At 49.9% G+C, this 23,858-nt stretch overlaps 1 protein-coding gene across 2 annotated transcripts; it reads right to left on the bottom strand.

Annotated features, from left to right (window-relative positions):
• Positions 1 to 302: 302 nt before the first annotated feature.
• LOC127576090 (arfaptin-2-like) lies at positions 303 to 23,371 on the bottom strand. 2 transcript variants are annotated; one of them, XM_052026475.1, is made up of 8 exons: positions 23,260 to 23,371; positions 20,969 to 21,077; positions 18,975 to 19,082; positions 9,455 to 9,573; positions 7,482 to 7,703; positions 6,872 to 7,029; positions 3,682 to 3,856; positions 303 to 1,532 (listed from the first exon to the last, which is right to left on the bottom strand). In XM_052026475.1, exons 1-8 carry the CDS (start codon positions 23,356 to 23,358, stop codon positions 1,377 to 1,379), a joined length of 1,146 nt encoding a protein of 381 aa, XP_051882435.1. In that variant the 5' UTR covers positions 23,359 to 23,371; the 3' UTR covers positions 303 to 1,376. The 2 variants fall into 2 exon arrangements, with proteins under 2 accessions (XP_051882435.1, XP_051882436.1); XM_052026476.1 differs by lacking the exon at positions 18,975 to 19,082 and having other exon boundaries at positions 23,260 to 23,365.
• Between the last annotated feature and the right edge of the window lie 487 nt (positions 23,372 to 23,858).

A 23,858-nucleotide genomic window follows, 5' to 3' on the forward strand; every position in this document is an offset into this window, starting at 1 on the left:
ATGCAAACTCCACGAGCTGAGAATGAATATTCAACTCTCATGAGCTGCAGCAAGTCATTGAAAACTCCAGTGAAAATCTGAGGGCTGGGATTGGTCCCAGGGAAGGTCACATCTCAGCAAACAGTCTCTCCTCGGCATCAGACACAAGCACTTCAGAACTCGCCCCGACTCGTTCGTCTGTCAGGAAGCGCGGCCCAGCCCATTCTCTCCCTGAGGCCAGGCAGCTGCCTATGTTTCTGCGACAGGCTCCACCCTCACCAATTGGGATAAAAGGGTCAGGAAAAAAGTAAACACCAATAACATTCAGCAACTCACACATTTTAATACCTCCAAAAGTGAGATGGAAGTGAAGTTTTATAAAATGCCCCACTCTGTACTTTGAGATTATAAAACAAAGTTCTAGAAATACATGGTCGGTGCCAGGGGTGGGGATAGGGCCCACTGGGTGTGGGGAAAGTTGCTCCCCCAGCCCCAACAACCCCACTGTTCCTCAATGGTCCCAACTTCCAGTCTATCTGCTCTTTACCAGATCGTGGGTTTTTTATATATTAATAAACTTAAATACCCACAAACAGCACAGTACAGAAAATGCAGAGTTAAAGATAATTTTTAATACAGCACATAACCCACACCCTGCTAACAATTCCAACACCAGGGATCCCATAAATGTGGCAAAACTGTGGACAGGACAATGCACAGTCACTCCCCTCCAGTCTCGTCACACACGGGTGGAACTCAGTCCACAGGCTGGGCTTAATGAATAGTCCGGGTTTGGAGGGGCTGTGAGGGTGATGTTGCTGGAGGTGGTCTGGCCCAGACAAACCCTCCCCACCCACCCCTTGCAATGGGGCAGCCCAGTACTAAAATGTACCAGGTCCCATCGACCGTCGATAGCAGCAGTGCTGAGCTGACCACAGTGCCTGTGTCCACTCAACCCCATCACCACAAGGTGCAAATAGAAAGCCAGGTCCCACTAAAAGTGCCCGATTCCCATGAACCACAGCATCCCCAGGAGCAAGGTCCAAAGCTGTCAGTCTGGGGGGTTGTGGGAGAGATCCACCACCCCAGCCAGGTACCAGGGCAGCCTCTCAGCTCCATAGACGGATTATGTACAACCTAGGGCTCCACTGTCAGCGTCCACACTCAGTCCCATTGCTCCTTAGTGTTTAATTTGTACGAAGATTATGAAGGCGTGAAATCTGGAAATGATTCGACTTTAAGCAACGAGGAAATTTCCCTAAAATTCTAACACGTTTGAGTTGGTTCAAACACACGAGCCTCAGAGAGATTTTTGGGTTTGTGTTTAATGCAGCTGGCTCGTTCTGTCCGGTGTTGCTGCGCTGACACAGGAGGATCCCACTGTCCATCGCCAACCATCACTGCTCCTCCAGCCAGGACGGCTTGTCTGAGCTGGGCGCCTTCATCTTCACGTTGAACTGCTTCAGCGTCTGTTCCAGCTGCTGCTGGTTCCCCGCAAAGTAGGCGGAGGTGGCGTTGTGGAAGAGGAGCAGCTGCTTGTGCATCACCTTCACCTGCAGGGCCGGACACACAGGGAGGTCAGTCCGTAAAGGCCAGGCCACCAGACTCACCCCGGCCTCACCCCCACCCAGACCGACTCACCAGTCCCCACCCTGGCTTCACCCCCACCCAGACTGACCCACCAGACTCACCCCAGCCTCACCCCCACCCAGACCGACTCACCAGTCCCCACCCCGGCCTCACCCCCACCCAGACTGACCCACTGGATTCATCCCAGTCCCACCCCCACCCAGACCGACTCACAAGTCCCCACCCTGGCCTCACCCCCACCCAGACTGACCCACCAGACTCACCCCAGCCTCACCCCCACCCAGACCGACTCACCAGTCCCCACCCCGGCCTCACCCCCACCCAGACTGACCCACCAGACTCACCCCCACCCAGACGGACCCACCGGATTCATCCCAGTCCCACCCCCACCCTTCACCCCAGACCAACCCACTGGTCCCATCCAGGACCGATGTGCTGGACTCACCCCAGCCTCACCCCACCCAGACCGACCCATCCCTTATCCCAGACTGACCCACCGGACCTGCTCTGATCCCACCCCTCGCCCCAGACTAACCCACCTATCTAACCCAAGGCTCACCCCCTCACCTAAGGGCCTGACCCACCAGTCCTACCCTGGTCTCACCCCCAACCGGACTGACTCACCTGTCCCACTCCCTCCAATCTGACCCATCCCACTGCTCCCACCCCTCGCCAGTACTCACCTATCGCCCCCTCAGTTCATCAGTTCCCTCCTGAGAAATCTCAGTCAAATTATTGACGCAGGATTCTCCTGCCCAGCACAGAGCCATACTGATCACCCCTGCCCACCTCCGCCCTGCACAGAGCCACACTGCCCACCCCCGCCCTGCACAGAGCCACAATGCCCACCCCCGCCCTGCACAGAGCCACACTGACCACCCCTGCCCTGCACAGAGCCACACTGACCACCCCTGCCCTGCACAGAGCCACACTGACCACCCCCGCCCTGCACAGAGCCACACTGACCACCCCTGCCCTGCACAGAGCCACACTGACCACCCCCGCCCTGCACAGAGCCACACTGACCACCCCTGCCCACCCTCGCCCTGCACAGAGCCACACTGCCCACCCCCGCCCTGCACAGAGCCACACTGACCACCCCTGCCCACCCTCGCCCTGCACAGAGCCACACTGCCCACCCCCGCCCTGCACAGAGCCACACCGACCACCCCTGCCCACACCCGCCCTGCACAGGGCCACACTGCCCACCCTTGCCCTGCACAGAGCCACCCTGCACAGGGCCACACTGCCCACCCCCACCCTGCACAGAGCCACACTGACCATCCCTCCCCACCCCCACCCTGCACAGAGCCACACTGACCACCCCTGCCCTGCACAGGGCCACACTGCCCACCCCCACCCTGCACAGAGCCACACTGACCACCCCCGCCCTGCACAGGGCCACACTGCCCACCCCCACCCTGCACAGAGCCATACTGACCATCCCTGCCCATCCCTGACTTTCTAAATGTACGTAAACCGTATCCCTTAGGGTTTTCTCCAACAATTTCTCTACTGCTGCAGTAAGGCTCACCGAGCTATGGATCCCTGGCTTATCCCTGCTGCCTTTCTGAAGTAAAGGAACAACATTAGCCATCCTCCAGGAGATAAGAGGTGCCCAAGTCTCTGTCAGGGCCCCAGCTATCTCCTCTCTTGTTTCCCATAGCAACTGGGATAGATCTCACCCAGTCCTGGGGATTTGTGTGTCCCATATAGTGCAACCTCCCTACCAATGGCAACTGATGTCAGGTCAGTTGTTAACTTCAAGTCTGAGATTGAAACATTTTGATAACTAAAGGTATTCAGTTACATGGAGCTAAGGGCAGTGCATGGGGTTGGCCATAACCCCAGAGTGGCGGTGAAATGTCTCCCCTACCACCAACCAGGCTAAGGACTCTCCACAAACTGCTGGAGGAACTCAGTGGGTCAGGCAGCATCTGGAATCCAGATGAAGGGTCTCAACCCAAAACGTCTACTGTCATTTCTCTCCGCAAATGCTGCCTGACCCACTGAGTTCCTCCAGCAGATTGTGTGTTGCTCCAGATTCCAGCATCTGAAGTCTCCTGTGTCTCCAGGCTAAAGATGACAGCTCCCACAACAGCCAATCAGCACCTTGTTCTCCTCCAGGAATTTCAGCTTGATGGTGACGTCACTGCGTAATCGCTCGTACTTCTCTTTATGCACCACATACAACTGCTGTGCCAGGTCGATCTTTGGCAGCGTGACAGAATCCCGAGGACCCAGGTTCAGCTCCTCCAGGTCCGTGCGATACGCATCATATTCCAATCTGTCACAGAGAGCACAGGTTAGACACAGAGCTCCCTCCGCACCGTCCCATCACACGCTCCCGGGGTCAAATACAGGGTGAAGCTCCCTCTACACCATCCCGTCACACACTCCTGGGGTCAGACACAGGGTGAAGCTCCCTCTACACCATCCCGTCACACACTCCTGGGGTCAGACACAGGGTGAAGCTCCCTCCACACTCTCCCATCACACACTCCCGGGGTCAGACACAGGGTGAAGCTCCCTCCACACTCTCCCCTCACACACTCTCGGAGTCAGACACAGGGTGAAGCTCCCTCCACACTCTCCCCTCACACACTCTCGGAGTCAGACACAGGGTGAAGCTCCCTCCACACTCTCCCCTCACACACTCCCGGGGTCAGACACAGGGTGAAGCTCCCTCTACACTCTCCCATCACACACCAGGTAACCTTTTCAAATGTCCCTCCCTTCATCTCTCTACTGAAGTTCCTCCTGTTTTCAGCTCCTGTGCCAGCTGCCTGATATACATTGTTGGTGGAAGGAAGAGTCTGCAGCGGCTGCTTCAGAGTCTGAGTCACACAGCACAGAAACAGGCCCTTCGGCCCACCACGTCTGTGCCAACTTTCAAGTCCCCATCTATTAGCACTTGGTCCATTGCCTTCTATGCCTTGGTGATCTAAGTGCTCGTCGAGATTCTTCTGAGGTGTTGTGTGAATCTCTGCCTCCAGAAGGCAGTGCATTTTAGTTTCCAACCTGCCCTCTTTGGTGGGGAGAGGGAAGAATTATTCTCTCCCCGCTAAATCTCCTACACCTCACCCTGAATCTTGTTTTAAACACCTCTGGAATGAAGAAAGTTTCCTACTGTCCACCCTATCTCTTCCCTACTTTCTTATACCTTAATCAAGTACTCCCTCAACCTCCTGTGCTTCTGCGAAAACAAACCAAGCCTCTCCTCATAACTGAAACACTCCGTCTCAGGCAACATCCTGGGGAATCTCCTCTGCACCCTCTCCAGTGCAGCCACTTCCTTCCTGCAGTGTGGTGGCCAGAACTGCGCACAGTGCTCCAGCTGTGTTCAAACTCGTGTTTTTGTACCACAACCTCCCTTCTTTTACAGTCAGAGTTACACAGCATGGAAACGTAGACAGCAAAGAAACACGGAAATACAGCACGGAAACAGACCCGTTGGCCCAACTCATCCATCCAACCAAGGTACCTACCTGAGCCAGTCCCATTTGCCTGCATTTGGCCTGTATCCCTCTAAACCTTTCCTATCCATGGACCTGTCCAGGTTAAATGTTGTAACTGTACCCACCTCTACCTTACACCCACCACCTTTGTTATTTCTTCATTTGCTGAGTAGTGAGGATATCTACCCAGAGGCTGTGCAGACTGTCACCGAGACTGTTCAAGGCACAGATTTAGGTTTTGAGGGAATTAAGGAGCATGGGGTTAGGGTAGGAAAGTGATGTTGAGGTCATGATGTTTATGAACAGTGGATGGACACAAGGGGTGAATGGCCTCCTGTTCCACTTGTTATTTTCAGGAGTTTGGCAGGTTTAGCCCTGAGCAGGGTGGACATGGAGGTTTCCTCTCAGCTAATAACGATGATGTGCTCCTCAGGGTCACAGATCCCTCTGATGTATGGAGAACATAATAAGCGCTCCGTCAGCTTTACTGTTTGAGAGCAAGAGACAACAACCACCAGGTTCCTTATCCACTGATCCCTCCCAATCAGAGGTGTAGTCATGGACACCCATAGGGCAGGCATGGTGGTGCAGCAGTTAGCATAACGCTATTACAGTGCCAGCGACCTGGGTTCAATTCCGGCCACTGTCTGTAAGGAGTTTGTACGTTCTCCCCGTGTGTCTGCGTGGGTTTCCTCTGGGTGCTCCGGTTTCCTCCCACATTCCAAAGACGTACAGGTTAGGAAGTTGTGGGCATGCTATGTTGGCGCTGGAAGCGTGGCGACACTTGTGGGCTGCCCCAGAACACTCTACGCAAAAGATGCATTTCACTGTGTGTTTCGATGTACATGTGACTAATAAAGATGTCTTAAGGTGGTCTGGTTTCCATTAACAGGGAAGAACTTGGTGGCCCTAGCTACACCCATCTTCTTGTTGGCTACATGGAACAATCTTTATTCCAGACCTACTCTGGCCCCCTCCCCAACTCCTTCCCCACTACACCAACAAATGCATTGGTGCAGCCTCCTGCACCCATGCAGAACTCGTCACTTGCAGCAGCTTCGCCACCTACTTCCACCCAGCTCAAAAATCCACCTGGACTCTCTCTGACACACCTCCTCCTTCTCTCGGTCTCCATTTCAGGAGACAGACTCACCATGACATCTTCTATAACTCCACCGACTCCCACAGCTCCCTCCGCGATACCCCTTCCCGGAAAGATGACATCCCCTTTCTCCATTTTTCCGTCTCCACATCTGTTCTCAGGATGAGGCTTTCTGCTCTTGAGCTTCTGAAATGTCCTCCTCCCTCTGGTAGTGTGCCTTCCCCTCTGCCGTGGTTGATGGAGCCCTCACATACGTCTACTCCATTTTTCTGCACGTCGGCTCTCACTGCCCCTCCCTCCACACAGAACAGAGTTCACTGGAAGGCAACCTCCAGAGGGTGGAGCTCCCCACTTTTTGCTGCCCTTGTCCTAGCTGGTAGAGGTGGTGGGTTTGGAAGGTGCTGTGTAGGGGGTCTTGGTGAGTTGCTGCCCAGCTAAATGACATACAGTCTGCTGGCTGTCTGTAGAAGTGGGTTGTGTGCGTATTGGCAGTGTGTTTTGTGAATGAATGTGAAATATTTCAGAGCTAGAAAGCAGCATTGTGAAAAGTGAGAAGCCAAAGTTCAGCTCTCCTCATCAAATCCTTAATTTTCATAATCAATGTAATCAGATCAGCTCCTGAGCAGCTACATCTGGAGAAACAACCCCACGCCTTGTGATTTAACCCTTTCAGTCCCAACACTGCCTCAAGGGCAGACAGAACCCCCACAGGACCTTAAGCTGGGCAGTGTCCTCAACTCACCTGGCATTCTCGAAGAGTTTTATTGTGAGCAGCGTGTCCTCCATGGTCTTGTTGACGAGGGTGTTGATACTGGACACGAAGAAGTTGACGGCTCCCAGGAGTGTCTCCCCATTCTTGCAGAGCAGTTTCTGAGTCTCAGCATTGTATCCAAACTCCTCCTGTAGGGGTGGGGTGGGGGGAGGGGGAGAGAGACGAGGGGGGGGTGAGAGGGGGCATGAGGGGTAGGGAGGGCAGCATAAAGGGGGAGGGAGGGAGGGGCGCAGTGGGGAGTGGGAGTAATGGGGAGGTGGGGGAGGCAGGAGAGGTGGGGGAAGGCGGGAGGGGGAAAGGGCAGGACAGGGAGGGGGAAGGGCAGGAGGGGGGAGAGAGATGGGCAGCGGGCAGGGACAGAGACACCACCAAGCTCAGTGTAGGCTCCATGGACAACCCTCAGAACAAACGGCCAGAGATGACCCCTGCCCTGCCCTCCCCTTCCTCATCCCTACCACACCTGTTTTCCCTCTGCTCTCCCACCCCCTCTCTCCAGCCGCCTCTCTCCACCATCTCCCCCCTCCCACCCTCCCCCCCCCCCCCCCCCCCCCAGACGATTGACGAGTCCCTCCCCACGTACCTGCAGTTCTGGTGATTTCTGGCTAAGGTCCGAGAAAGCCTCTCCCAGGGCGCGCTGCGTCTGCACCATGTTGTAGAAGTGCGTGGTGAGCGCGCGGGCCAGACGCAGCACGTTCTCGTACTTGCGCTTGGTGTCCCGGAGCAGCTCGATCTGCGCCTCCAGCTCCAGGTCGACAGTGCGGGAGCCTCGACCAAACCGCTCCGAGATCATCTGTTTGGTGCACTGCAGGGAGGGGAGAGCCAGCGGTGACAACAGTGCAGCACAACATTGCCAGCAGTGCAGCACCGGGCACCAGTGCAGCCCGCCACCGGAATACCCAGCCCAGCTTGTGTCCCGGCACTGCAGATCGTGTAATGCAGACACTAAACACACGGAAACACCGGGGTACAGTACCGGTGGGGACGGGTCTGTCGCTGTGTAACACCGGGGTATGGTACCGGTGGGGATGGGTCTGTCGCTGTATAACACCGGAGTACGGTACCGGTGGGGACGGGTCTGTCGCTGTATAACACCGGGGTACGGTACCGGTGGGGACGGGTCTGTCACTGTATAACACCGGGGTACAGCGCCGGTGGGGATGGGTCTGTCACTGTACAACACCGGGGTACAGTGCCGGTGGGGATGGGTCTGTCACTGTATAACACCGGGGTACAGTACTGGTTTGTCATTGCATTAGTCTCGGGTCAGTTGCCGTACAGGTTCAGGTCGCTCCATAATTTGGGCCCTGGTTAGTATTTGACATATACCCACCGCTTTTCACAGATATCAATGCTGTGGACCTTTGTAACTCATTACAGGGTGAGGGGGGCATTTGTAAACTCAGAGAACTTGAAAATTAGGTTCAACAGAGAACCTTATAACATATAGTTATAGGGGGAGATTAGGCAGGCTGGGCTTGTTTTCCCTGGAGTGAAGGAGGCTGAGGGCTGGCCTGACAGAGGTGTATAACATTATGAGAGGCAGCCAGAATCTTTCCTCATGGTGGGGTTATCAAAAACCAAAGGCCACAGGGTTAAGGTGAGAGGAAGGAGTTTTAAAGGGGGTCTGAGGGGTAAGTTTTGTTTTACACAGAGCGGGGTTGATATCTGGAACACACTGCCAGAGGAGGTGGTGGAGGAGTCCAATACAATTGCTACGTTTAAGAGGCATTAGAGGGACACTTAATGGGCAAGACTTAGAACGATAGAGTCCTAATGTGGGCAACATGGACATGATGGGCCAAAGGGCCTGTCTCTGTGTTGTCCCACTCTGTGATTGATAAATGTGAGCTGCCACATTTTAGTTGGAAAACAGGAAGGTGGCAGTCTGGGTTTGGTTCAGAACAACAGGACCTCAAAGTGCAGATGCACCATCGCTACAAATTGAGTTGGGGTTAGCAAAGCCACAACAAAGCAAACCTGGGGCTTACTGCAAGGATAGGACTGAAAAGTAGGGAAATTATGTTAAACTGGTATCAACCCTCTGATCAGAGCTTGGATGGGCATCTTGGTCAGCATGGACCAGTTGGGCCGATGGGCCTGTTTCCGTGCTGGATAACTCTTTGAGCAGAGCACTGTACTGAGTTCTGCTAGGTTTGTTCTTAACAGACTAGAGGCGCAAGAGAGGATGCGGAGGTTTTAAATTACCAGAAAGTTATCAGAAATGTGGGGATAATTTGCAGCAGGAAGGGAGGCTGAGAAAGCTGGTTAAAACGTTGAATGGATGCAGCAGGAGTGTTGTCACTGGTGGGGAGGAGTCACCGAGAAATCAACAGGAAGCTTCTTCACTCGGACCGGTGGGACCACGGAACTGGCTCCCCCGGGGAGATGCAGAGGGCGGGAGGCTGGAAAAGGCCCTGAGGGAGAAGGGACAGAGGGTCCCACTGATGGGTATTGAGAGGCAGGAGGAGGCTCGTGGGGCAGCATGGACCGGCTGGGCTGAAGGGCCAGGTATCCTGTGCACGGTCACTGTCGAGCACTTTCCTTCACACTCACCTTGTAGGTGTTGATCCCCCACTTTTTCACAACATCGAACTTCTCCACAGCAATCCCACGGGCAGCTTCGTTGCTTGCTGTGACTGGGTTGCTCTGGGTATGGTGAACATTACTGGACCCTGAAATATAACAAGGAGTGAGGATCAAAACAAACCAGAGCTGGGAGCCATTCATACCACGTGGATCTGTCTCAAGCACTGGTGTCGGAGGCCAAGACAGACAGACAGACAAATCTGTCCCCGGATCACTCAGAATTGTTAACTCAAAGAACAAGAGAGTTGCCACATAAATGATTACATGCCAGGAGTTTAAGCAGAAAGACTAAACTGTGAAGGGAAGCTGGGACAAGGGTGACCAGGGCCGTGGTCTGCACCGAGTTAACAAGCAGAGATGGATGTGGCATGGAAAGACCAGAGGGGAGACAAGATGGAGAGGAATGGGAAGCAGAAGCTGGAGAGGTTAACCAGACACGTTGGTGTGGGGTTTGGACTGGAGAGCCATGGCTGAGATGGTGATTGATGGGTGAAGGGAAGGAACAGCTGGGATCTGCAGCTTAGAGGAGAAGTTGTGAGGAAATTGGCAGGTCTAGGGATGATGCATGCACTCTGCAGTACCCCAGCCAAACCCACAACTGTGGGCATTGCAAGGTGAAGGGGGAACGGGGCAGTTAACCTGTGACTGTGAAGCTTGTGAAGTGCAGCAAGTGTTCCATTTGATCACATACTTTTGGATGAGGGAGGATAGTGCCCAAGGTTCCTGCACACAGTCACAAGCCAGTGTACCCCAGGACAGACAGGAGGTGGGGGGCGATCATCCAGGGTGTCTGCCCTGATCACTGGCTACTGACCATGGGTCTAGAGGGGAAATTAGGCGGTGTCCATTTATTAATTTATAATATGTCAGTATTGCTAGCAAGGCTAGCATTTATTGCCCATCCTAATTGTGCTGGGGAAGGTGGGGGGGGGGGGGGGGTGGAATTGCACCTTGAACCTCTGCAGTCCTTCTGGTGAAGGTGCCTCCACCACACTGGCGAAGGTGCTCCCAGATCTGGACCCAGTGACGATGAAGGAATGGCAATACATTCCCTGTCAGGATCAGGTGCGACTTGGACCCCCCACCTTCTCCGGGGCAATAATATTGGCCTTGCCAGCAGTGTCGACTTGGAGAGAAGCTGCAGGTGGTGGTGTTCCCCTGCACCCACTGTCCGTGCCCTTGGTGGGAGAGGTGCTGCTGGAGTAGCCTGAGTTACTGCTGCAAATGGTGTGATGCAGGGAATGCACGGTGCGGGTGGCTGCTGACCAGAATGGTCATACAGCACAGAAACAGGCCCTTCAGCCCATCAAGTCTGTGCTGACCATCAACCACCCATTTACACTGATCCCATTTTATTCTTCCCACCATCTCCCCCCAGATTCTACCCCTTACCTACATTAGGGCCAAGTCACAGTTACAATTAACCCACCAACAATGCCATGTAAGATCCATGGGGGGGGGGCGGGAACAGAACAGCTTCAGCACAGAAGAGGGACTGGGTAGCGGGGTGGGAAGGTTGGGGTGGGGGGCAGTGCGAGGAGGGCAGAGGACAGGGTGGGGGACAGGGGATGGGGTGGGGGGCAGTGCGGGAGGGGGCAGCGCAGGGTGGGCACAGCTGTACCTGGTGACATGCAGCCCTGACTGGCTATCCTGCTGGCTGCTGACCTGCTGGGTGAGATCAGGAGGCCGTGTGGTGCGTGGGGTTTCACAGGAGAATCTGAACACAGTGAGCGAGGGGATGGAGAGATGGAGAAAGGTGGTAGAAAAAAAGAGAAACCAACTTATCCGAATGTGAAAGATGCTGACAGACAGAGGCCACACAAACAGCAGCTCGGCTCAGGAGCTGTAACACTCAGGCTCGGGCCCAGAGAATTAAACACGTCACCGTCAGAGACAGCATGGATTGTGCTCCCTCCGCACTCTCCCTCCCTCAGTGTGACCCTCCTTCAGTACCGCCCTCCCACAGTGTGACCCTCCCTCAGTACCCCCCTCCGTGTGACCCTCCTTCAGTACTGCCCCTCCCACAGTGTGACCCTCCCTCACCACCCCTCCCACAGTGTGACCCTCCCTCAGTACTGCCCCTCCCACAGTGTGACCCTCCCTCACCACCCCTCCCACAGTGTGACCCTCCTTCAGTACTGCCCCTCCCACAGTGTGACCCTCCCTCACCGCCCCTCCCACAGTGTGACCCTCCCTCAGTACCTCCCTTCGCACAGTGTGACCCTTCCACAGGCAGGCAGGGGGGTTTGAACCCACAGCCACGTTACACAGAAGATTGCAACATAGCAAGCAGCAGCGGAAGGATTGGGCAGATTTGGAGCTGGCGGTGAGTACACACAAGTGCTGACCCTGCCGCCGACGTTTCACGGCACTGCCCGACCTGGAACTTGACAGGTGGTGCTCACACCGACCCACAGCAGCACCTGGTTGGGGTGGGATTGGGGAAAGTGAACCCAGCTCTGCTGCAGAACCACATCGGACAGTGACCCATTCAGCCCATCCGCCAGTGCCATCTCTGAGAAAGTTCCCACCATTTACCCCACCTCGCTGGCCTGTAAACTGCCCTCTCTGAGGATTTTCCCCTTTGGTCAGACCCTGTAGAATCTGCTGCTGCTGAACCCCGGGTCAGAGCTTAGGTTACAGAGAGTCACCTCTCCCCTTCATCACGTACATGTAAACCGTATCCTCTGGTCAGTGTCTCACTGGCGGCCGGGTCCCACACACACACACACACACACACTGACCCTCACTGGGGGACGGGTCCCAGACACACAGCAGGTTGGGGTTGCAGTGACCATACTCCATCTGACCCAGTGTGGAGTGGGAATCTCTGAACTTGTTAAATAGACGCAAGTGCAGAACGTTAAACCGGAACTGCCCAACCCGTAACTGGTGTTACGGACTCAGTGAAAGTCCCTTTAAGATAGAGAGTGTGTGTGTATGTGTGTGCGGGGCGTGCTTACGTCAATAGAAGATAAAGGACGTAATGACGTTGTTGAAGAAGTTAGGGGAGAGAGAGAGAGAGAGAGAGAGAGAGAGAGAGAGAAAAGGGAGAGAGACACCAGCCTGCTAGTTTTCTCTATCGATGGATGAGAAACAATAACTGTGTCTGCCACTGAAATCCATGTATGGAAGTTGGAAGTAATCCAGTGGAGTTCACTTTGTTGCTGACCTGTAGAAGGAAACAGGTATTTGTGTGTGTGGACGACCACGATTCGGATGCTTTTCGGGGTGAGGAAGTCACTACCGAGTAAACACTGAAGTGTCACTGGGGTTCCATCGTGGAACATTTGGATTTCGTATTTACTCTCTCTCTATGTTTCTCTACGTCTACGTCTTATCTTCAGACAACGGTGGTTGTCGAAGAAGCCCTTGCTCATGTTTCACCTTATGGCTTGCGGAACTGAACTTTAAGAACCATTCCTGAACTTGGAGTTTGGGACTTTGTCACACACACACACAAAGAGTTTAGTTTTGGGGTTAACGTTCAAGGTTTAACATTTTTGAATTCTAACATACTAACATTTTTACTTTTATTTTACGTATTATCATAAGTAGTGATTAATAAAATAGTTTTTAACACTGAATCATGCTCAGTGTGTTTTTGTTGCTGATTCGTGACAAAATTGGGGGCTCGTCCGGGATCCAATCCAAAGATTAACGAGTGTCGTCTGGGATCGTTCCCCAGATTGACGAGATTTGTTCGGGATTCAATCCAAAGATTTTTGAGGGAGGTCTGATAAATTCTTTTTAATTGGCTTGTGTGTGTGGAAACCAGCAGCAATGGATATTAAGGCATTTTTGGAGTCACCAACCCAAAAGGGATTGGAGGTGGCGAAAAAGGATGATCTGATAAAGATTGCTACAAGGCTAAACCTTACAGAAGTAAAGCAGTCTATGAGAAAGGCAGATATTCAGAGACTGATAGCTGGCCATTATGTGGAAAAGAAGGTGTTTGAGAAGGAAGTGTTAAAACAGTTTCCTGGCAGTGAAATAGCAATTTCTGAGGCACAGGTGCAGCTGGCAAAGATAGAGGCTGAACGAGAGCAAACCCAGTTAAAGATAAGAGGCCGAACAAAAGAAATTAGAGGCTGAACGAGAGCAAAAGAAATTAGAAGCTGAACGAGAGCAAAGGAGATTAGAGGCTGAATGAGAGCAGACCCAGTTAAAGATAGAGGCCGAACAAAAGAAATTAGAGGCTGAACGAGATAACTCAGATGAAGATAGAGGCTGATCTAGCAATGAAGCAGATGGAATTGAAGAGGATGGACTGGATAGTGAGGAGAAGGAGAAACAGAGGCAGCATAATTTACAAATGAAGCAAAAGAGTTTGGAATCTGATTCTGATGATGGTTTTTCAGCCAGTAGGGAGGTTCGATTAGTCCCTCCTTTTGAGGAAGATCAGGTTGATCAGTATTTCCAACATTTTGAAAAGGTTGCTGTGAGTTCAAACTGGCCAAAGGAAGGATGGGCTCTTATGGTACAGAGTGTGATTAAAGGTAAAGCTCAAAAAGCTTATTCTGCTTTGTCTGTTGAGGATGCAGCTGATTATACCAAGGTAAAACAAGCTGTGTTGAAGGCCTATGAATTGGTACCTGAAGCTTATAGACAAAAATTTAGAGACTTGAGGAAATCTGCAGATCAGACTTATATGGAATTTGCCAATGGAAAGAGAATATGTTTTGAATGATGGTACATGGCTAAAAATGTAGATGGGGATTTTGATAAATTGAAAGAATTGATACTAGTGGAAGACTTTAAAAGATGTGTTCCAGCTGAATTAACAACATATTTAAATGAAAAGGGAGTGGAAACTTTAGAAGAAACTGCTAGGTTGGCAGATGATTATGCTTTAACCCATAAATCCAAATGGGGACAACCTAAAACCTTTCAAAAGAGTTACAAGGACAATCCAGGTAAACTGGAGATTAAATTGGGAGGTAATCAAAAAGGAAAGGATGAAAAGAAGCCAGGGCTGGAGAAACCTGTTGAGCGTACTTGTTATTACTGTAAGAAACCTGGCCATGTGATATCTAATTGTGTCCTTTTGAAGAAAAGGAAGGAAGCTGTGCCTAATGCTTGCTTTCAGGCAATTAAAAATCAAAATGATTTAGGAGATGCTGTTAAAGATCAGTCCTTGCAAGAGGGAAAAGCGGAAAAGTTGGAGGAGGTGAGAAAGGAATTCCGTTCTTATGTGTCAGAGGGTTTTGTTTCACTGAATGATGAGTCACCCCAGGTGCCAGTGAAAATTCTTAGAGATACTGGGGCTTGCCAATCTCTCTTGCTGGACAGTGTTTTAAATTTTGGTGAAGAAAGTGACACTGGTGAGGTAAATCTAGTGCGAGGCGTTACAGATGACACCATATCTGTCCCTTTACACCGAGTGATTTTAAAGTCAAAGTTCGTAGAAGGACCAGTCGAGATAGGGATAAGACCTAGGTTGGCAGTGGAAGGAGTTTCTTTGTTATTGGGAAATGACCTTGCAGATGGAGAAATTGTTCCTGTGGTACGGTTAACAACCAAACCAAGGATTGATGAGTCTGAGAATGATCCAGATGTTTACCCATCATGTGCGGTGACTCGAGCTAGAGCTAAAGAATTAGCCAAGACAGACAGTCCGGTGCAGTCTGATGTGGTTCCTTGTGACAGTCCTAAACAGGAAGAAAATTATGATGCCTTATCTGAGACTTTTCTGTCTTCACTGGAGGATCAACATCCTTATAGTGAGCCTGAATTTAAAGATTTGTCTTTGTCGAGGAAGGATTTTATGGTGGAACAGACAAAGGATCCTGAGTTGACAGAATTGAGAGAAAGAGCACTCTCATGTGAGGAGATTGAAAAAGTGCCAATTGGATATTATGTCAAAAATCGAGTGTTAATGAGGAAATGGAGACCTCCTCATGTTCCTGTTAATGAGGAATGGGAAGTTATTCATCAGGTTGTTGTTCCAAAAGTTTATAGGAATGAGATTTTAAATTTGACTCATAGTATGCCTTTGGGTGGTCATTTTGGGGTGAATAAAACTGTAGGGAAGATCATGAAACAATTCTATTGGCCTGGTTTGAGAAAAGATGTGGTGATGTTTTGTCGAACCTGTCACACCTGTCAAATGGTAGGTAAACCAAATCAAAAACCCCCTGTGGCTCCTTTAAAGCCAATTCCTGCTTTTGGTGAACCCTTTTCGAAGGTGATTGTGGACTGTGTTGGCCCATTACCAAAGTCTAAGACTGGAAATCAGTATTTGTTAACCATCATGTGTGCCACTTCTAGATTTCCAGAAGCAATACCCCTTAGAAATATTAAGGCCAAGACGGTGTCAAAGGCTCTTTTAAAAATTTTTTACCTTGTTTGGTTTGCCAAAAGAAATCCAATCTGATCAAGGTAGTAATTTTATGTCAAATTTTTTTCAACAACTAGTCTATGAGCTGGGAGCAAAGCAAATTGTATCATCTGCATATCACCCAGAATCTCAAGGAGCTCTGGAGAGATTTCATTCTACTCTCAAAAATATGCTGAAGACTTATTGCTTTGAAAACACAAAGGATTGGGACGAAGGCGTTCATTTACTTTTGTTTGCCGTTAGAGATTCAATCCAAGAGTCAATAGGATTTAGTCCGTTTGAGCTTGTATTTGGATGAGAGGACCTTTGGAGTTGTTAAGAGAGCAATGGGTTAATGAAGAAGTGCACTTGAGTCTGTTGGACTATGTCCAAAAATTTAAAACTCGGTTGGAGAGAGTCTGCCAGCTAGCGAGAGAGAATTTGAAAACCAGCCAGATAAGAATGAAGACATATTTTGATAGACGTGCTCGGCCTAGGACATTTGCAGTGGGGCAAAAGGTGTTGGTATTTTTCCCTAGCCAAAATAATCCCTTGCAATCTCATTTTTCTGGACCCTATGTTATTGAATCTCGAGTGACTGATTTAACATATATAATCAAAACACCAGATAGATGCAAGAAAACACAACTCTGTCATGTAAACATGCTAAAGCCTTATTATGAGAGGGATTCAGTTGTGGCCTTGGTGGATGATGTAAAGGTTGTTTCTAGAATGCCTGATGTTGATGTTGAGGAAGGCCAATTTAGACCAAATATTGTTCCATCGAAACTAAAAAACCAAAATATCATGGAGAACCTTGAAACGAAGTTGGACCATTTACAAGTTTCACAAAAACAACAGATGAGAGAATTAATTTTAAAATTTAAAAATCTGTTCCCAGATGTTCCAAACAGAACATCGATAATTACCCATGATGTTGATGTTGGGGATGCAAAACCAATCAAACAACACCCATATCGAATGAATGTGGAAAAAAGTAAACTTGTTGATCAGGAGATAAAATACATGTTGGAAAATGATATTATTAGACATTCTACTTCAAATTGGAGTTTGCCCTGTGTTATTGTACCTAAACCTGATGGAACTGTTAGATTTTGCACAGATTACAGGAAAGTGAATGCTGTAACGATGTCAGATGCTTACCCTATTCCTAGGGTGGATGATTGCATAGACAGAGTGGGAAAGGCAAAATTTCTTACAAAGATTGACCTATTAAAAGGGTACTGGTGTGTTCCATTAACAGATAGAGGAAGGGAGATTTCAGCCTTTGTAACCCCTTCTGGATTGTATGAATACAATGTTTTACCATTTGGAATGAAAAATGCTCCGGCAACATTTCAAAGAATGATTAATTCAGTGATTCATGGGTTAAAACATACAGATGCCTACACTGACGACTTAGTGACTGGGAATGATACTTGGGAAGATCACATCTCTGCGTTAGAAAGGTTGTTTGAAAGACTTTCCAAGGCTAACCTTACAGTTAACTTGGCTAAAAGTGAATTTGGCCATGCCACTGTGACGTATCTTGGTTATGTTGTAGGTCAAGGCAAGCAAGCTCCTGTTCAGGCAAAAGTTCAAGCAATATCTGAGTTCCCTATTCCCACAGGTATGAGGACTGTTAGAAGATTTTTGGGAATGGTTGGATATTATCGAAAATTTTGTAAAAATTTTGCTGATATTGCTCTTCCCATAACTAATCTTCTGAAGAAGGGAGTAAAGCTTGTTTGGACAGATTCTTGTCAAGAAGCATTTGAGAAGCTGAAAGCCATTTTATGCTACCATCCTGTGCTCAAAACACCTGACTTTGAAAAGCGATTTTCATTAGCAGTAGATGCCAGTGATGAAGCTGCAGGAGCTGTGTTGTTGCAGAAGGGTGACCTTGATGATATTGACCATCCTGTAGCTTACTTTTCAAAGAAATTTAATGAGCATTAAAAGAATTATTCCACCATAGAGAAAGAATTACTGTCGCTTGTTTTAGCCTTGCAACATTTCAGTGTATATGTTTGCACCACTCAGAAACCATCGACTGTATATACAGATCATAACCCATTGGTGTTTCTGAGCCGAGTCAAAAACAAGAACAGAAGGCTGTTAAACTGGAGTTTAATTTTGCAAGAGTTTGATGCATGATAACTCACATTAAAGGCAAAGATAATGTGATTGCTGATTGTCTTTCCCGATGTTAAATGGGAAACATGTATCTGTACTAATCTGATAGTCTGTAGTTGTGTAGAATGATAATTATTAACATTACTAACTGTATGCGCGGTTAAATTTTTCTTGGGAAAAATTTTTTTTTAGGTGGGAGGTGTTACGGACTCAGTGAAAGTCCCTTTAAGATAGAGAGTGTGTGTGTATGTGTGTGCGGGGCGTGCTTACGTCAATAGAAGATAAAGGACGTAATGACGTTGTTGAAGAAGTTAGGAGAGAGAGAGAGAGAGAGAAGGGAGAGAGACACCAGCCTGCTAGTTTTCTCTATCGATGGATGAGAAACAATAACTGTGTCTGCCACTGAAATCCATGTATGGAAGTTGGAAGTAATCCGGTGGAGTTCACTTTGTTGCTGACCTGTAGAAGGAAACAGGTATTTGTGTGTGTGGACGACCACGATTCGGATGCTTTTCGGGGTGAGGAAGTCACTACCGAGTAAACACTGAAGTGTCGCTGGGGTTCCGTCGTGGAACATTTGGATTTCGTATTTACTCTCTCTATGTTTCTCTACGTCTATGTCTTATCTTCAGACAACGGTGGTTGTCGAAGAAGCCCTTGCTCATGTTTCACCTTATGGCTTGCGGAACTGAACTTTAAGAACCATTCCTGAACTTGGAGTTTGGGACTTTGTCACACACACACACAAAGAGTTTAGTTTTGGGGTTAACGTTCAAGGTTTAACATTTTTGAATTCTAACATACTAACATTTTTACTTTTATTTTACGTATTATCATAAGTAGTGATTAATAAAATAGTTTTTAACACTGAATCATGCTCAGTGTGTTTCTTTTGTTGCTGGTTCGTGACACTGGGCACACACGTGGGGCTCACAGCTCTGCACCTCAGTGTGGAGTTAATGTAACCGTACTGTAATAACTAAAACCTTAGCCTTAACTTTCAACAATCTGGTTGAATAATTCACTGCCTACTAGGTTTGTAAATCCTGACTTTCGGCACCAGATTGAACAAAGATTTTCCATCCTTTGGACTTCCTACAGCCCTTTCCTTCCATGGGAGCTGTACTGCCTCTAGCTTAGCTGCAAGTTAGAGAAAAAGAGGATAAATTAGACACAGGCCACATCTTGTTCAGCTGTCGTGGCTGATGAGATTCCAGCAGAGGCGCTCCCTGTTCCCACCCACCTCACCCCCAAAGTACAACCTCAACCCCACCGACCCCTGCTCACCCACCCACTCCCTCCCAGTCCTGTCCCATAAGGGCCAAGATACAGCCCAGCCGTCGATCAGCCACCTCCTACCCACTGGGACTCCCATTCCATCCCTGTACCCAACCTCCGCCACCTCCCTCCCACCCACTGAACAGTTAAACCATCTCCTCAAGGAAAACTCTGCCTGTGGATGTGCTGGAGAGTGCAGAGGGGACTCACCAGGACGTTGCCTGGATTGGAGGACTTCAGTTATGGGGAGGGATTGGACAGGCTGGGCTTGTTTCCCCTGCAGCGAGGGAGGCTGAGGGGTGACAGACATACAGCATTTCAGACTATAAGAGGCATAGATTGGGTAGATAGTCAGAATCTATTTTCCATTTTAGGGGTAGCAGAAGGTAGTGGAATCAGATACAGTCACTATATGTTTAAGAGACATGCAGACAGACACTTAAGACAGAAACACAGAAACCCTACAGCATAATTCAGGCCCTTCAGCCCACAAAGCTGTGCCGATCATGTCCCTACCCTAGAAATGACTAGGCTTACCCATAGCCCTCTATTTTATTCAGCTCCATGTACCTATCCAACAGTCTCTCGAAAGACCCTATTGTATCCGCCTCCACCACCGTTTCTGGCAGCCCGTTCCCCGCCATTAAATAAACCAGTCATAACAGATACGGAGAAATTGTGGGCAAATAGAAGCCAAAAGCAAACTGCTGGAGCACTCAGCAGCAACTGTGGCATCAAAGGTCGACATTTTGTGTCGAGACCCTGTATTGGGACAGGGCAAATGGGATAAGTGTAGATGGGCAAAAAGGTCAGTATGGATGTGATGGGCCGAAGGTTCTGTGCTTTACAACTCTGTGACCTTATGAACCTCGCCCCTCAGATCCCCTCCTGGGTTGTGCCTAGTAGGTAAAGTCACTGCCTGACAAATCCACTCTGCCCTCAGCTGCAGACAAGAACGGTCAACAGTCGGACTGAAAAACTGGGAGGGAGAGAGCAGCTGAGGTCTGCCTTAGATCATAAAATAACTTCACCCAACCTGCCACCACCCGAGGGACAACTCGCTGCGGGTCCATCGGGCTTCTGCAGGGAAGCTCCCCACAGCATCAGCGGTTCCAACAGTTCGATATCCCGAGTTCAGTGAGACCACAGACTCATAGATCGGGTGGTGGTGCAGCACAGACAACAAGGCTGGAGGGCTGCTCATCAGTGGATTCATCCCCCTTCCCATTCCACATACAGCAAGATCCCATCATCACCGAGGGGTGCCCAGGAGGAACACGCAAACCCAGTGTTTACAATAAGGTCAAATGGCTGCAGTTTTCTGGCTGCACGGAGCTGCCTGTGTGAGCACCCTTCCCCTCGTTTCCCAGAGGGAATCTTTCCCTCCACACAACCCTTTCTTCACCCTGTCAACTGTCGCTAGCATCCTGCCAACAGCATAGAACCTATCCCCCCAACATCTGCTCCCCCATCTTCTCTCCTGGCCCCTCCCTGGTCACCCCCAACCCTACGGAGTTCACTGATCCGCTCCTCTGCCCACTCCCCCTTTCTTCCGCAGACATTACCATCCCTTGATCATTCCCCAGCCTCACCCCGGAAATGCCCCAATCCCATCAGAACACCCACTGACCCTGCAACCCTCTCCCTTCCCTCCTCTCCCTCAGCCACTCACTGCATCCCAGCATAGGGGCAGGCCGTTCAGCCCTGAGCCTGCACCATTTACTGAGATCACAGCCGACCTGACCTACCTTTGATGGTTCCGGTGGCGATTATTCCTTCTGCTGTTCCTCCATAACCTCCGGAGACGATACTAGTCTCGTTGAGATTTGGTCCAGACACCATCACCTGTTGAAGGTCCTGGAGATCAGGGGCAGAGAACAGAACCAGTTCGTTTAGAGCTGCGTAGTGTTAAACTAACACATTGTCAGCAAGCAGACCCCAGCAATGCAGAGACCACACTTGCCATCTGGTATGCAGCACACGTTGCAATACATAGAAGAAATCTCCACCACAAGTCACTGACAGCCAGTGGATTGGGGGAGGGGGTGGTGAACCGAGGGTGAATGATTGTGGGTGGTATGGGGGGGGAGACAGTGAGGGGACTGCAGAAGCAAAGAGCTGGATGAATACATTTGTATGAGATTCTGAGTTTGAACCTTTCAAGGTTCGTAAGGACTGAGTTTGAGAGTTCAGATCTGAGCAAGTGAGAGACAGTTTGAGTGTGCAGTAAGGTTAGAGCCGGGGGTGTCAGGCAGTTGCAAGGTACAGCCTAACCCCATTAACCGGCTGGCCAATGTTAAAACCACAGCATGTAATGCCTGGACATTTACACTGTACTCATTTGTAGGGAGGGAATGAGTGTCAATAGAGTCAGTTCTCATCACCAAACTCCGAGACCTGGGACTCAACACCTCCCTCTGCAACTGGATCCTTGACTTCCTGACCAACAGACCACAATCAGTGAGGATAGACAGCAATACCTCCAGCACGATTATCCTCAACACTGGTGCCCCACAAGGTTGTGTCCTCAGCCCCTACTCTACTCTCTATATACTCATGACTGCATGGCCAGATTCTGGTCTAACTCCATCTATGTTTGCGGATTATACCACCATAGTGGGCCGTATCTCAAATGTGTCATGACAACAACCTTTCCCTCAATGTCAACAAAACAAAAGAGCTGGTCATTGACTTCAGGAAGGGGGGTGGTGCACATGCTCCTGTCTACATCAACGGCGCTGAGGTTGAGAAGGTTGAGAGCTTCAGGTTCCTGGGCGTGAACATCACCAATAGCCTGTCCTGGTCCAATCATGTAGATGCCACGACCAAGAAAGCTCACCAGCGCCTCTACTTCCTCAGGAGGCTAAAGAAATTTGGCATGTCCCCTTTGACATTCATCATTGTATCTGGATGCATCACGCCTTGGCATGGCATCTGCTCTGCCCAAGACCACAAAAAACTGCAGAGAGTTGTGGACACAGCTCAGCACATCACGGAAGCCAGCCTCCCCTCCATGGACTCTATCTACACTTCTCGCTGCCTCGGTAAAGCAGCCAGCATACTCAAAGACCTCTTCCAACCGGACATTCTCTCTTCTCCCCCCTCCCATCGAGCAAAAGATACAAAAGGCTGAAAGCACATACCAGCAGGCTCAAGGACCACTTCTATCCCACTGTTATAAGACTATTGAATGGTCCCCTAGTACAATAAAATGGACTCTTGACCTCACAAACTACCTCGTTATGACCTTGCACCTTATTGTCTGCCTGCTCTGCACTTCCTCTGTAGCTGCAACACTTTATTCTGCATTCTGTTATTGTTTTTACCTTGTACTACCTCAATGCACTGTGTAACGAATTGATCTGTATGCAGTGACAATAATAAATCAGTACAGCGGAAGGACACACAGTAAAAGCTTGGGACAGAAACAAACACCTTTGTGACCCTCTTCCCAACAGTAATTCACATCTGCCCTGGGTCTGTATACAGTTTTGGGTTCCTTATTTAAGAAAGGATGTGCTGACATTGGAGAGGGTTCAGAGAAGATTCACTAGAATGATTCCAGGAGTGAGAGGGCTAACGTATGAGGAACATTTGACAGCTCTTGGGCTGTACTCCTTGGAGTTCAGAAGAATGAGGGGGAATCTCATAGAAACATTTCGAATGTTAAAAGGCCTGGACAGAGTAGATGTGGCAAAGTTGTTTCCCATGGTAGAGGGCACGACTTCAGGATTGAAGGGCATCCATTCAGAACAGAGATGCAGAGAAATTTCTTTAGCCAGAGAGTGGTGAATCTGTGGAATTTGTTGCCAGGGGCAGCTGTGGAGGCAAAGTCATTGGGTGTACTTAAGGCAGAGATTGATAGGTATCTGAGTAGCCAGGGCATCAAAGGTTATGGTGAGAAGGCGGGCGAGTGGGGCTAAATGGGAGGATGGATCAGCTCATGATAGAATGGCGGAGCAGACTCGATGGGCCGAGTAGCTGACTGCTGCTCCTTTGTCTTATGGTCCCCCGCCAAACACGCACTGGGGGACATTACCTGCTCCAAGCTGTCATCCTCTGGCAGTTCAGCGGTGTCACCATTGCTGTTTATGGCAATCTCCATCGTGGCAGCCTTCCCCATGATCCCGTCGGTCATTGTTCAGGTCTGCTGGGGAACACACAGAATTAGGAGTGCAACGGTGCAGGCAGTAGGTCAGCACAGGGTGCTCCACAGGTCCCAATTCCCCTCCTCTATCCAAACCATCAAAATACAAAACGTTTAGCACATTGGCCAAGGTCAGCATTAGGCTGGGAGATGACGGTGTGGGCGAAGTGCCACTGGAACATATTCACTCTCAAACCAACTGGAAGCAGCTGCACTGGGTTCAACTCCGTTCACTCCTTCAGTCACTCTCAGCCCGAAGTAGGAGCAGGAGTCAGCCACTGACCCCTTCAACCTCGGGGCAAGATCAGGGCTGATCTGATTGTAACCTTAGCATAGATAAGGACGGGTACAGGATGCTGGCCTTCATTAGCTGGGTCGTTGAATATAAGAGCAGGGGGGTCTTGGTACGACATTATAAAACACTGGTCACCACACTGCAGGAAGGCTATGATTGCACTGGAGAGGGTAGAGAGGAGATTCACCAGGATGGA

The sequence above is a fragment of the Pristis pectinata genome, chromosome 11, assembly GCF_009764475.1.
Source record: "Pristis pectinata isolate sPriPec2 chromosome 11, sPriPec2.1.pri, whole genome shotgun sequence".
Taxonomy (NCBI): domain Eukaryota; kingdom Metazoa; phylum Chordata; class Chondrichthyes; order Rhinopristiformes; family Pristidae; genus Pristis; species Pristis pectinata.